Source organism: Phasianus colchicus, chromosome 19 (assembly GCF_987193195.1).
Source record: "Phasianus colchicus chromosome 19, bPhaCol1.hap1.1, whole genome shotgun sequence".
Taxonomy (NCBI): domain Eukaryota; kingdom Metazoa; phylum Chordata; class Aves; order Galliformes; family Phasianidae; genus Phasianus; species Phasianus colchicus.
Genome location: NC_143454.1, coordinates 2,860,347 through 2,874,061, shown reverse-complemented (window position 1 = coordinate 2,874,061; position 13,715 = coordinate 2,860,347). Strand labels below are relative to the sequence as shown.

The following is a 13,715-nucleotide window of genomic DNA, read 5'->3' as shown; positions in this document are numbered from 1 at the left end:
TTCTACCAAGGGCTTCTATCTAATATTGCTTTTTGTGCAATAGTTAGTCTTCCTTTTAGCCCGTTCTTTACGTAGGATTCCCATTATTCCAGGTTATCTAGCAGCATCCTGTTGTTTGCCAGGGCTCCAGGCATCTGTGGTCACCAGGCAAGTTGATTTGTTTCATAAAAGTGTGTTGGGTTGCTGCTCATTAGGAAATGATATCTCAAGGAGGTTGTAGAGTCATTTAGCCCTTACTTTTAGCTTTCTGCTTTGAAATCATTCCCATTAGGGTGTTGTCTGAACTCCGTGCAGGCCAAGGTGTTGCTCAGTATTGAAGAGTGGTCTCCATTGCAGCAAATGCACAGCAGATGCAGTTGAACCCGCAGCTGTTGTGCACATGATTCATGGGGCCTAATGAAACCCCATCAAATGATGGCATTTGCTAGACTTTATACACAATATATTTTGGCTATCCTTTTTGTATCTCTCATGCGCGCAACATGTAGCAGATCTTATTTTGAGACCACTTTCTAGTAAAAGCCTTTTCATTTCAAAAAGCTTGTGAAATAACTGCTAACCAAAGGGGCTGCAGCAGGATCTGACTTGGTGTTGTTGTTCAGAAGGACAGAGCATTTTGCCCTTTTGGACAGTGCAGGCTTTTAGTGCTCTCTGAGTCAGGAATCCAGCCAGCACTGCAGCATGTTCCTGAATTTCTGCTGCTTGGCTCCCACGCATGGTGTGTATGTATGCAGGGGGAGAGACTGCACTTATGTCTGCTTGTTGTAAGGGTAATTGCAGTCAGCCCTCTGTGAGGCTGTGATAGCTCTTTTCTTTTGCCATTCAAGGATTCTCCTCACAAATCCATTCTTGGCTGAAATAAGAGGTTTTTATAGTGTTCAAATTTTCCTGAATACTTTGATCTCTTCTGTAGAATATGGAAATGTGCCAGCCCTGAAGCATTTATTCCCTTAGAGACACACGTCCAAGAACTGACATAAAGTTGAGTTTCAAGCCCTGGCACGCTGTTACAATCTGTCTGTCCAGGGAGTTCCCAGCAGTGCTGCAAATGCTGATTTCATCCTGCAGCATGAGGCAGGTTGAACTTCTCCACAGTTCAGTGTAGATAGTGTGAGTTTAGCTCACGTGGGTAAACCATACTGAGCACAGTCCAGGGATGTCACAGGCCCGTACCCTCCCGGCTCAGCATGTAGCCAAAGCAGCGCAGCCCCATACTCTGGGCATATTTTCTCTACTGATTATATTTGCATTTTCTCTTCCTTGCAGCTTCCTTGAAATGATGGAAGCCCGCAGTCGAGGGCACGCATCGCCACTGACAACTAATGGGCAAAGCCCTTCCTCTGGCTCCCAGTCACCCATAGTACCTCCGAGCTCCACGTCGACGGGCAGCTCCAGCCCTGGCACCCCGCAGCCCCCACAGCCGCCTTCCGCAAGCTCCACCGTCTCTCCTGAACCCCCCTCATCTTTCTCACCAGTGCCTGCACCCGAGGCCCAGCCACCTCACACATCTCCACCAGCTGCTGCTTCCCCAGCCCCTCCAGCAGCAGCCCCGCCGCCAAAGCGCAGCATCATTTCACGGCTCTTTGGGACATCCCCTGCACCAGACCCCTCTCCTCCCCAGCCAGGTGGGTCTAGGCATGTGTTGCTCTGTTTTCCTTTCTTTTTTTTTTTTAATCCTTGTGAGAGGCTAGGCAGACGGGTGGCCAACAAATGTTTGTTCTGTGTGTGTGTGTGCAGCATGTGTCCAGTAAAGCTGCATGCTCGCTCTCTTCTTTTGTCCCAGTTGGTGTTTTGGTTTATCTCTGTGCTGGACTTGGACAGGGACTGTGTCCATCCAGATGGCTGGGAGCTGTAGTGTGCTTTGTGATGGAGGCACACAGGGGACACTAAGAAAATAACTGTCGTCTGCTTAGTGGGAGCACACATGCCTCTGGAAAAGCAAGAAAAATCATTAGAGGAGCTATTTGAAGTGCTGTCTTCACAAAAGTCTCACAGCTCAAAGGGGCTCCTGTTTGTTAGCAGAGAATAGCAGAGTGCTAGTTTTAAAGGTTATTCAACCATAAACAATCACGTAAGTCCGGGCTCTGTAACGGATTTCCCTCTGGGGAAATATACTCCTTTGGAGATGTTCTGAGGAGGAGGGCAGCGTGTCTTCACTTCTTCCATAACGCCAGTAAACAATGGAGCAGAGCAGCACAGCGTTCAGTCCGAACCTCAGCTGGATGAAGTTGCAGTGCAGAGGCATTGAGGGGTTTGTTGCATTCATTTTTACTGATCTGGACCTTAATTTGCCTGTCGTATTCACTTTGTTTATGAAGCCAGCTGGAACTGCAGAGCTGGCACTGCCTAAAAATCATAAGCATGACATGGTTTGAATCACCCTTTGGAAATACCTTCCCTCTCAAACTGTCAGTCTTCAGAGCTCGCAGTATTCTTGAAACAATGACACAAAGAAAGGAGGGGGTGCTGGGAAGGGGCTTTGTGGTTTCAGATGTTGAAATCTTTCACTTTTAGGCTTGTACACAATGTTCTGCTTCCCAGATCTATTACCAGGTGTGACACAGTACTCTCATTTTGGTTTATCTGTGATTCTTCCCACACAGAAACAGATAATAAAAGAGGAGAAAATATTAGAAATCCTTGATCAACAAAAAAGCTTGGTCATATTGATAAGTATGAAAAAGATAAGCAATTACCATAAGTGTCACATCTTCGGATTTTTCTGGCTTTGGATTTTTTTTTAATCTGTCACTGAGCTCAAGTACTGTTCAGGTTTGTAGCCTGCAGCCCTGGGATCTCAAGATCGCTTTCTAAGAGGGCTGCAAAAGGCAGCAGGGAAGGGAAGAGCTGATCAGTCATTGAGGTTTATACAGTGTGCCAAGGATTTGCATCTCTACTGGAACATGCCTCAGGACTAGCTAATTGGAAGGCAGCTGAAAATCACTATCACAAACGTTTTCTGTGGGAGCTGCCGCGTTACATTTTTCCTGATGCCTTGCAGCAGTAATTCTTTTAGCTGTGTTTTTTCTTACACTGAAGTTACACTGTAATGTTAGCGATAGTGCTACTCTATGCAGAAGTAACTGAAAGCTGTGCTAGTAGGGCAAAATCTATATTCACAGTGAAAGCTTGCTCACCCAAAAGAAAATAGCCTAGATGTGAAGTGAAGTCCAGGCAGGAGAAAAAGGCTTAACATCATAAATTCTGCGAAGGTTAATCTATTCAGGCTTCCAGCATTCATCTTGATTCCTTGATGGGCAAGGTTGTCTCTACAAATAACCTATATTAAAGTGAGTCTTTATTTGCAGTAACTCTTGAGCTTTTGGTTACACAAGACACCTGAGAGCACAGTGTGAACAGTTCTGCCTTTCACAGATACTGTTAAGTGAATGAGTGAACTGAACAGTCTGGAAAGGGTGAAAGAATATTGAAGGGATATCACATTGGAGTGATGCTCACAGCGTAGGTATAAAAATCTGATTGTGATTTAGTCAATCAGTGCCACTATTCACTGTAGAGCAGAATGAGCTACATTCCCGAGGGCTTTTCAGACTCATTATGGAACCTGAATCTGCCTGGAGCTTTGTAAACCACAGTGACTGTGCGTGGTCTGTGAGTGCCATCCTGTGAGGTTCTGGGCTGGTTTCGGTATCCTGTTATATGGCTTTCCTCTTCCTTCACTGTGTAGATGAGGTGGCTGTTATTTGTGTGCTGAAGATGCCCTGAGCAGGATAGATCTGTAAAAAGCAAATTTCTGTCTTGTTTGTGGTGAACTGTATTTTACAACTGCTGTTGCTAATGCAGATGCTGCTGCTGCTACTCCTCCCCACTCTGCAGCCCCTGCAAAAGTACAGAGCGTGGAGGACTTTGTTCCCGACGACAGCCTGGATCACAGCTTTTTAGAAGACTCAGCCCCACAGAAGGATAAGGGGAAACCACAGACAAAGCACCGTGTTGATAGTGAAAGGTAAGGGAAGGAGGATGGAAGGAAAGTGAGACGGGGGCATACCACGATGCACAGTCTGAAGAATTGCTCAGGCCTTACCAACCTCTTGTAACTGTTCAGAAAGTGACTGCAGAGCAATTTGTTCTCCTGTATTTTTCTGTCTTCTGCCTGCTCCTCCTTAATGATACACACTGCTATGGGGAATCCAAGGAATGGCAGTAGAAGCTCATTACCACCTTCTTGGTTTTGCTGTCTTCCTTTCGTGCTCAGTGTTAAACATTTGACCCTGGTTTGCTTTGTGCCAGGAAGACATTTCTCTTCTAACCAAGTGTGATGAAACATTAGAGGTACTTTCCTTCTAGAATGTAATGCACTTTGCAGTATTATGGTGTTTTGCCTTATGAGTACTGTGCCACTGCCCAAAGAACAGGTATGTTCCTGCATGGCCTCTACAGCCATTTTAGAAATGTAACTGCTGGGAGCCCTCCATGGTTTAGTTGGAAGGAAGGTTGGAGATGATTGTACTCCTTTGGAAATATCTTTGCATGCTTGCCTGTGGATTCCAGAAAATCTTAGGGAGAGACTTCCTTTTTCTCTGTCTATTTCTACTGTCTCTTCACAGCATTCTCAGAATTCTCAGAATGGTGAAGAGCTGAGCTTATGTTCTTTTTTTTTTTCCTCCTGACTTTGTTGGTTTTTTTATCCAAAAAAAAAAGATTGTGGTATATTGAGCTGTTCAAACAAGAAGATGTGCAGCAAGGCTGTCTGAAAGCATGCTGTCATTTGAGAGGTGACCTAAGTGTACTCACAGGCTTTGCATCCATCTGCTTGGAATAGTCCGCACTGATTGTTTCTTGTCATCACCACTGGATTAACCAGGAGAGTAATTAAACACTGAAACAGCTTGTCTGTGAACGTCATGGATTCTGCATCTTTTGACAGCTTTGTCATGATTCAGTGTTCTCTAGTTCAACCACGACAACTTAAAATCAATGTTGTATGCAAGGCTCAATGCCTGTCTAATGCAGGTCAGCCCGAATCATCGTCCCTTGTGGCAGCAGAATACGTGGATGGTTTTTATTACCAAAAAAAAAAAAAAAAAAAGAGAGAAAAAGGAAAGGAAGAAAAAGGTAGTAGTTGCTCGAAGTGTGCTGGCCTACAAAGTTCCTTGCTTGTGGCTGTGGACAAGCTGGATTATTCTTCTGTGTTTAACAAAGAGATGTCAGGAGATCCAACCTTCGTGGGGTTTGCGGGGTTATGGAGTGCCTTAGATCTCCTTAGCTGCTGCTCTTGCTGTGGGAAGGACACTGGATCTTTAGCACAGGCTTCTCTTCTACCAAACAGCTGTTGCTGGAAGCAAATCGTTGTATGAAAAGCCAAACATCACAAACAGTGATGCCGTGCTTCTTGTCTGTAGAGTTGCTGCATTCTTGGCTGCAGTGATGCCCTTCTGTGCTCTGTCCCCAATCTTGGTGGCCTTCCAGTGTGCACAACTGATGGGGGCAAAAAAGAAACACCTTTGGGCTTTCCCAAAAGAGAGGGCAGTTGTTCACGGCTTTGTCTTCTGATGACAGCGATAATTATGTACAGCTGGAACAATGCTGTTTCACTGAGAGAAGACCTTGCAGCACATCCTTGAGAATTCAAGTGCTTGTTACCTCTCTGCAGCTTGGAATCTGTTGTCTTTTTCTGGTTTCTTGTGTAGCGCACACCATTTTCTCAGTTCTATGGCAATTTTACCTTCCATTTCTTGCCAAAAAGGGCCTGCTGCTATGAACCAGGCGTACTGAAATTTGGAGATGTAGTGTGTTGTTCTGTCCATCACCTGCAATAATTAATTTCCTTAAGGATGCCTGCTACAGCTCTGTGGTGCCCTGCAGCAGTTTAAGGGTTCTGTAAGTACCATCCCTAATAATCAGCCTCTAGTCCAGCGTGTAGATTACTGTCGTTGCAACAAAATCTACTGCTGTGGAAATTTATTTCTGACCTGAAGAATAGGACAGTTCTGTGATGCCTCTCAGACATTATGGAGATTACATTTGTTTTAAAAAAACAGAAAAATGGGAAGCTGCTTACCCCTTGCATCAGTGCACCATGTGTTTCCTATATGAAGCAGAGGTAGTTACTTCCTGGAAGCAGGATGCTGTGTAACCAGACTGCATCCTGAACTCAGCACTGTTTGCTTCCATTTGAAAGAAGTTTTTCTTTTCTGAGCTTCAGAAAGAGGCTGTAAAGTCTGATATCACGTGTTCTAGTAACACTGGATCTTTTTTTCCTGTGATGTCCTTTCCATTTTCCATAACATCTCACTGAACAGTGGAACAACAGTTGACATGAAGAGTACAATCAGAAAAAAAATGTTTGTTTCTGAAGCATGCCAACCACAAGGAAAGAGCTCGTGCCAGTGGGACGAGGCACTTCTTGCCCAAAGATCAGACAGCTGCTGAGATTTTCAACACTTACGGACATCTCTTGGTGTTGCAGCACAGATCCATAGAGATTAATGAAGTTCTACCCTTTCATGGTGTATTATGGTTCTCCAGCCTGCAGTAGAGAACTCCCCAAATCAGTTTCCTTACCAACTGAATAGGAAGACAGTTCATTTATTCTGGTTTGCTGTTTCAGACCTCACTGTGCTGCTCTTTAGCCTGGTGCCCAGGGGCAATGTGCATGTGTCCGTGCTGAAGCAGCCAGCCTGGCTCCAGATTCCCCTGGTCCTTGCTGCTGGCCCAGGCTGCCTGCCTCCATGGATGGGCTGCAGTTGTCTATTTGGAAGTGGGCTTATGGTAAAGTTAACAGGATTCTTGTTGAGTTTTTCTCCATGTCACTAGACATCCATCATAAACATTGGTTAGATTTCCACACCCTTCTATCTGAAGGGCTTCTAACTGGTTCTTTGCTTTATCACCTGTGTTATTTACATAGTGATCTGCAGCTGTGTTAGACAAAGCAAGAGACCCTGAGGGCATCGTTTGGTGCACGCTAGAAGACTCCCATCTCCTAGAATATAGACATGCAGGCTCATCTTGTGGCACATGATGCCTTCAGCTTAGCTGCTTTATTAGAGTTTGGGATTTTCCTCTTTCCCTAGCCCCAAAAACTGATGTGGCAAGAGGATTCTGCTGGCTCCTGGTGGGGCTGGCTCCCCTGGCTGTTTGGCAGATCTGGTGGGATAACGTCAAGCCAGGTCTGAGAGTATACACTCAGACTGCAGCAGGATTTGTTCCACCATCAGAAGTTGTTCTGTGCACACAACAGTGGGTTACTCTGAGGAAACCCACTGTGCTCTTTGGTCAGTAATCCATGAGCACAGTCATTTCCGGTGGGTACCTGTGCCTGCAGTCATGTTGGCTCAACACTAACGCAGGCTTGGAGCATGTCAAGTGTTGGCAAGAGTGTTGCTATGTGCATGTTGCTGCATGCTATGATTTCCCTCCTCTAGAATTTCAAGACCATGAGCTGATACTAATTTTGCATCGTCAGAGCTGCAGCAGTGATTTTCCTGCTGTATATTGACTTCTTTGCTTTGCTTTTAAGCTGTCATTCAGCGATTTGAGTGGAAGTTAGAGAGGGAAGTGGGGCATTCACTGCAAAGAGAGCTGACCCACTTTGTGTGTGTGTGTCTGTGTTACACACGTGGATGTTCTCTTTAGACTGGGAATGCCTTAGAGGCTGTAAGTCTAATGTGGTGTGTGGTGGAAGGACAGTGGCATTAGCAGCACTCTGAAGAGTTCCCGTGCTTAACAGAGCAGTAAGATGGTGAAGAAATGCAGTGTCAGGATAATATGCTGCCTTTTTTTTTTAGGATGTAACTCCATTTTCTTTTCAGCACAATTCAAGAGGAAGCACATAACTCCAGAAATCCCTCACTTGTAATTCCTCCAGCCAGTGTGGCACTTGGAGGTTGCTTTGGGCCACAGTTCTCTTTTCCTTTGTGTGGGTCAGGCACTTCTGGCTCAGTATGAGAGTGGTAGTGTTCATGATGAAGGGGCTCTTGAGCAGCCTGCTTCTGCTGAGCTGGGAGCTGAGCTCTGAGTCCTGAGAGCAGAGGAGTCTTTCAGGATTCCACATGGAAGGCAGCAGGGAACAGATGTTACTCCTGCTATAACCCAGACAAGCATTAATTGTAGTAGGTCTTAATGTGCTATGGCAGTCCCAATAAGTGTAGTGTCCCTTGTGACACAAATTCTCCACTGTCTGTTGGCAAATATGTTAGTTCCTTAGCTTGTAAAGCAGTAACTAGCCATAAGAAGAGCCACAGTGAGTTGTACAATCAGCTGCACCAGGTTAGTGCCTCAGCATTTCCACTGTACAGTCCTGTGCAGGCTGTCTGCTGGGAACACTGCTTCCTTCCAGACTAAGGATTGTAGACTTTGGTCGTTTCTCTTGTGCCTCTCAAATTTAATCTGTTCCAAGCTATAGTCTTTTTTTTTTTTTTTTTGTCTCTGCCTAAGAACGAGTGCTGTTTGTACAGCCTGTATTGATTCATTAAAGGATGTGGGTATGATACATGGCAGGTTACCAGGAAGCAACCAAGTGTCTGTTGCAGAGAAAGGAAATAGAATCAGGGAAGGTAACTCAAAGGTTCATGAGACCATGAAAAATGTCTGTATCCCTGACATGAGCAAATCCATCAGAAAGTATTAAAATTGTTGAGTCCTGCAGAAATGCAGACAAGAATCTTTCAGCTGTGAAGCTCTCTATCTAAAGATCACTCTGAAGGCATAACTGTATTACATTCAGGGATCCTGGCAGACTCTTAGCTCAAGTGTGTCCTTAGGTTAATTCAATTTGGGGAATGCTAAAGGATAGTTATGGTGCCTGAGTATCTGCCTGCTTCAGGGAGCACCAGAGAAACAAATAATTCTAAGACACTAATAGCTGCAAATGAATCCCCACAGAAGTAGCAGTATATGATCAAGCTTAATTACAGGATGAGGAGATCAAGACAGACAGTTCCCACTCTGTAATTGTCTCATCCTTGCGTGTTGGACCAGAGATGTTGTGGTTGAGGCCCTGCTGAGGTCACAGGCTGCTCTGCAGCAGCGAGACCAACGGTGTGGCTGCCCTGCATAGAGGGAAGATAAGCCTGACGTTAGCCCTAAATACCTGGTGAGTGGCACTCTGCTTCCAGGGAGAGGCATGTCTGTCCTAGAATGTCCTGAGGGTGTTGTCTAATCATTGTCTACTTTGCAGTGATGGAGAGACACCTGGAGGGAACCCCATGGTGGCGGGCTTCCAAGACGACCTTGACCTGGATGACAAAATCCCCAGCAGAGCTGTGTTGGCAACAGAGCGGGTGCCCAGCAAGAACATCACCCTGTCCAGCGAGGAGGAGGAGGAGGAGGAAGAGGCTAAGGACTCTAGGGTCACACTCATACCTGATGAAAACATTGACACGGAACGTGAAAAAAAAAGGTATGAGGCACAGCCTGAAGTATGAGATTGTGCTGGGAAACTTGAGTCTCTTCTCATTCTGCCACTTCTGCATGGCTCAGGGAAAACCTGGTGTCTCTCTGAGCCCATTCCTTCCACTCTAAGTTGGAGCTGCATTTGCTTGAATTGGAACTGCTTTATGCAGTATTTTCTGAGGGGGTAATGGTACTTCTAGTAGTCTTTACATACAGCTGCACAACTGCTCAGTAGCTTACTTCTGAGTACTGTGCTTCTGTGGTTGCTGGTACATTTATGTTTGCACAATTGACTCTAACAGCTGCTGAAGGTCTGTGTGAGGAGGACAGAGGAGTTGGGTCTTGCAGTGGAAGTCATTCTCCACACCCTGTGCTGGAGAAGAATGAATTGAATCATGTTCTCTACGTACCATATCCTGTGGGTAATGTGGTTGGATTTGGCCAACTGATGTGGGCACCTATGTACCAGCATCCTTGGAGATGCAAGAACTTTCAGCCTTTGACTTACTGCTAGAAATACTGAGTGGTTTCTGTTTGAACACACACACATTTCCCTGGGATGAGCTATGTCTCTGACATCTCCTGTTGAGATGCACATTGAAGCCCTTGAGGCAAGTTCAGCTATTAATTGGTCACTGTGGTCTGTTTCACAGAAGCAGAGTGGGGATGTGCATGGGCTCTGACAACTTCTTTTTTTTTTTTCTTTTCTTTCCAGGTCTTCCAGAAATTCTTTGAAACCACAAAGTGAAGCAGTTCTGACCAAAGCAACTGACCCGAAGCCTCCTGACAGTTTACCTCCATATTCTGGGTCTGAAAGAAGCAGCAGCAGCAGCAAGCTCAGTGCTGGTCTGCCAGCTGCTGCTGCTGCCACGCCGGCAGTTCAGGCCCCAAAGACCACTTCCCAAAGCAAAGGACATGCTCTTAAGCAGAAAGTGGTCAAAGATGAAAAGCCTGAGGAGTCTGACAGTGATCAAGAGGGACCAATAGCTACTCAAATGCTCTCATTTGTTATGGATGATCCAGACTTTGAAAGTGAGGAATCTGACAGCCAGAGGAAGAAAATGGTAAATAGCACGCATGAATCGCTGTGCACTGCTGCAGAGCTGAGCTTCAAGTGTTGAGGCACCTCAGTGAGCAGGGCTTTCGTCTGCTTTCCTGGTCTCTCAGCAGCAGTCACAGCAAGTCAGGTGCTAAGCAACCTGAAGAGGCTGATTTAAGCACAAGCCCACTAACACTGTGATTGTTGAAGCCGTGTGGCAGCAAGGTTTGTGCTTGCAGACTTTAATGTGCTGCTTATTCTTAGTAAATTCAGAGTGTTCAGTACAGCAGTGTGGAAGGTATGAAATACAAAGCTGATAGATCATTTCATCCAAAGTTTAATATGTAGAAGCATGTGTATACGAGAGAGAGAGAGAGAGAGAGAGAGAGAGAGAGAGAGCAAGTGAGCTCCTTGCAGTCGATCCAGCAATCAAAAGGCCACAACAAATTTGCATGGCAATTTCTTACTGAAGCAGGAAAATCTATCCAAGAAAGACTGTCTATAGCTGGGCTAGCTGTAATGTATCTGTGAAGTTCAGGTTGTGGGCAGCTGCCCGGTGCAGGCTGCAAGGGTTTACCCAAACACAAGGAGCAGCAGAGTCCCTTCTGGACCTGTCGTGTATTAAAGATGTAGAAAATACAAGCATTTTCTCTGGTCTCATAGGAACTTGCTGCTCTGCATCTAGGTATCCCTAATTTCAGTGATCCACACTGGTAGCCAGCAGAATAATCTCTGAAGAAACTGCAGATCATTATTTGTGATGAACAGTTGCTTTTTAGATGTACTCCCAGTGTCTAGGTCAGCTATTGTTCAGGAGTGTTTTATATGTTTGCCTCATTCCAGAAACCTGCAGGAGGATGGTTGTCCCAGTTTCTCTGACCTTGGCTGTGTGTCTTGCTGTTGTTTATTAAGTAGTTTTCCATTCATTTAGCATTTCAGTACCTGCTTTTCCTGGCACCTGAATATAAAAGCGATGGTATTTGGAGAGAGTTTACTTCTTGTAGCTGTGATGGTAAACGATGACAAGAAATGAGGTTTGTGAGGGAACCAGCTGATGCAATGGTGTCAGGGAAATGCCCAGCCACTTATGGGTGCTTTTCAAGTATGAGGTTTACTGGTCAGGTAAAGCAGTAAAACAGCACCATTTGCAAGAAGGAGAGGGATATTGCCTAAATCAGCAGCAGAGTGAGGTCTGCGTGGTCAGAATGGAGAGTGTAAAGAAAAAGAGGTTAACAAATTCTGAAGAGGATCAGTTGGCACACAGAGAAGATATTAAACTTCATTTCCATTCCCATTGTGCAGAGAGACAGGGGATTTTTGGGGGATAGCCAGTCTCTGCAGCATCCTGTTTTTAGCTCACATTAAAGGGGAAAATTTGCACTGGGAGCACATTCCCTTTTGAGTTGATGAAGGGATTTATTCTGCAAACGCAGGCTGCTTTCTTGGCCCTGCTGCACATTGCCTCTGCTGTGCTGGACCTCAGAGCTGTGCAGGAGAGGTTTTGCCTGTCAGATCTGGAAGCGTTTTCAGCTCGTTAGATTTGATTTTCCCCAAAACAGAGGTGCCTCTCCAGGGCAATTAAAGGTTGTTGCTGTTGAGCAAAAACAGTTGAAAGTCTCATTTAATCGATTTGCATCACGAATTTGATTTTGGTACCGTGGATGTTGAGTCATCCAAGTGTGATTTCCAGGACCAATGCTACTTTAGCTGTTTTACCATAGTGAGAAATACAGAGACCTTATAGGATCATGCAGCTCAGTTCAGCTGCTGTTTCCTTCTTTCTTCCCCACCTGCTGTCAGCTAACATCTCCGTATGTTGGTTGTCTTCAGATTTTGATTGAACACTTTGTCTTTCTTGTCTCTAGGATGAATTCCCTGTCCGGGAAGATCTCTCTGAAATATCTGATGATGATACCTCATTGGCAAAGCCACCGCAGCCTGTGAAATCAACAGTCCACTCCTTTAAAATGAAAAATGACTCAGACCTTTTTGGTTTGGGTTTGGAAGAAGCTGGTCCCAAGGAGAGCAGCGAAGAAGGTAAAGGTCACACTGTTTCCCCTCTTGCTGATCTCATTTGTCAGGCACCAGTTTTTTTCCAAAACGGTTCCAGGGTGTAAGCAAACCAATTTGCACTAAATGAAACACCCTGTAATTTCACGCAGTGCCCTGTGTGAGTCTTTAATGTGGTCTAACGCAGCATAAAGAACTAAAGTTTTTCCCCTTGGGGGCTGAGGGAACTTGGCTCATCTGTGGCATCAGCTGTATATTATTTCTGTCCCAGCTGGAAGCAGGCTCACATCTTTCACCAGGTGCTTCTGTCAGGCTTCCTGCTTAGGTTTGCATGCCTGGGAGCTCTGAGGCTCAGCACTGCAGTGTCCACTCCCTTGACAGTTTAGCTCAATTTGAGCACAATGCTTGGACATACCTTGCCAGTTTGTTCTATTTTTGGGAAATATGGGGTGAGATTCTTGTTCTAACCTGAGCGTTCCTTTCCCCCTCCCCACCACCCACTGAGGGAACAAATCTTAGTTGTGCAAGTAATTTCGGGTGGTGAGGCTCCGACACTGCTGCCCAGAGCTGAGGCTGCCCATCCCTGGAGGTGCCCCAGGCCATAGATGGGCCCTGGGCAGCCTGAGCTGGGGGGCAGCCAGCCTATGACAGGGGTGGGGCTGGGGGCTGCGAGGGCCCTTCAGCCCAACCGTGCTGTGATTCTCTGAATACCTTTGCATGTGGCTTCAGGACAGTGCATTTTGTTCTGCGGAATAGAGGCAGGGCAAAATGGCATGGGTTGCTGTTTAAATGGTGTTTCTTCTGTTTGTTTGTTTCAACAGATAAACATGCTTCTAAGGAGAAAAAGAAGAAAAAGAAGAAAAGCAAAGAGGTACTATATAATTCATCAGAGCTGATCTGTATTATCTGGCAGCCAGGGAGCAGGGTGGCTGCTCACAGTGTGTTCTGTGTTCCTGGTGGACTGCTTTCCATTCTAGCTTCCTGCAGCCAGAGCTGTGCTCCTCAGGGTCTGCAGATCATTAACCGTTTTTTAGTCTAAAAGCAAAGAACAAATGAATTTGGAAAATTTCTGAGTTTGTGAAGTATAGGATTAAACAGAGCAGTGCATGTCTTCTGAGTGGAATCTGATGATAGCAACATGGCTTTTTCCAGGCAGAGGGAGGTCTCAGACAGAGCTTATCTTAGAGACAGCAAGAGAAGTCTGTAGGAGGCATCATCTTTGACATTTCTTCTTGTCCGGTACAGTGGTATTATTGGGCACAAACTGCCTGACAGACCATTGCTGTGTGGAAACCAGATGGTCTTTCCT

At 45.6% G+C, this 13,715-nt stretch overlaps 1 protein-coding gene across 6 annotated transcripts in view; it reads left to right on the top strand.

Moving 5' to 3' along the window:
- The window catches only part of RABL6 (RAB, member RAS oncogene family like 6), a 52,489-nt gene that overhangs the window by 36,544 nt on the left and 2,230 nt on the right, over positions 1-13,715 (top strand). For 4 of the 6 annotated variants that reach the window (XM_090121436.1, XM_090121434.1, XM_031601468.2 and 1 more), the window contains 6 exons: positions 1,267-1,625; positions 3,805-3,967; positions 9,143-9,364; positions 10,073-10,421; positions 12,262-12,433; positions 13,228-13,277. In XM_090121436.1, coding sequence (XP_089977562.1) covers positions 1,267-1,625; positions 3,805-3,967; positions 9,143-9,364; positions 10,073-10,421; positions 12,262-12,433; positions 13,228-13,277 — 1,315 coding nt within the window. The remainder of the gene's footprint in view (positions 1-1,266; positions 1,626-3,804; positions 3,968-9,142; positions 9,365-10,072; positions 10,422-12,261; positions 12,434-13,227; positions 13,278-13,715) is intronic. The other 2 variants (XM_090121435.1, XM_090121437.1) reach the window with 1 other exon arrangement.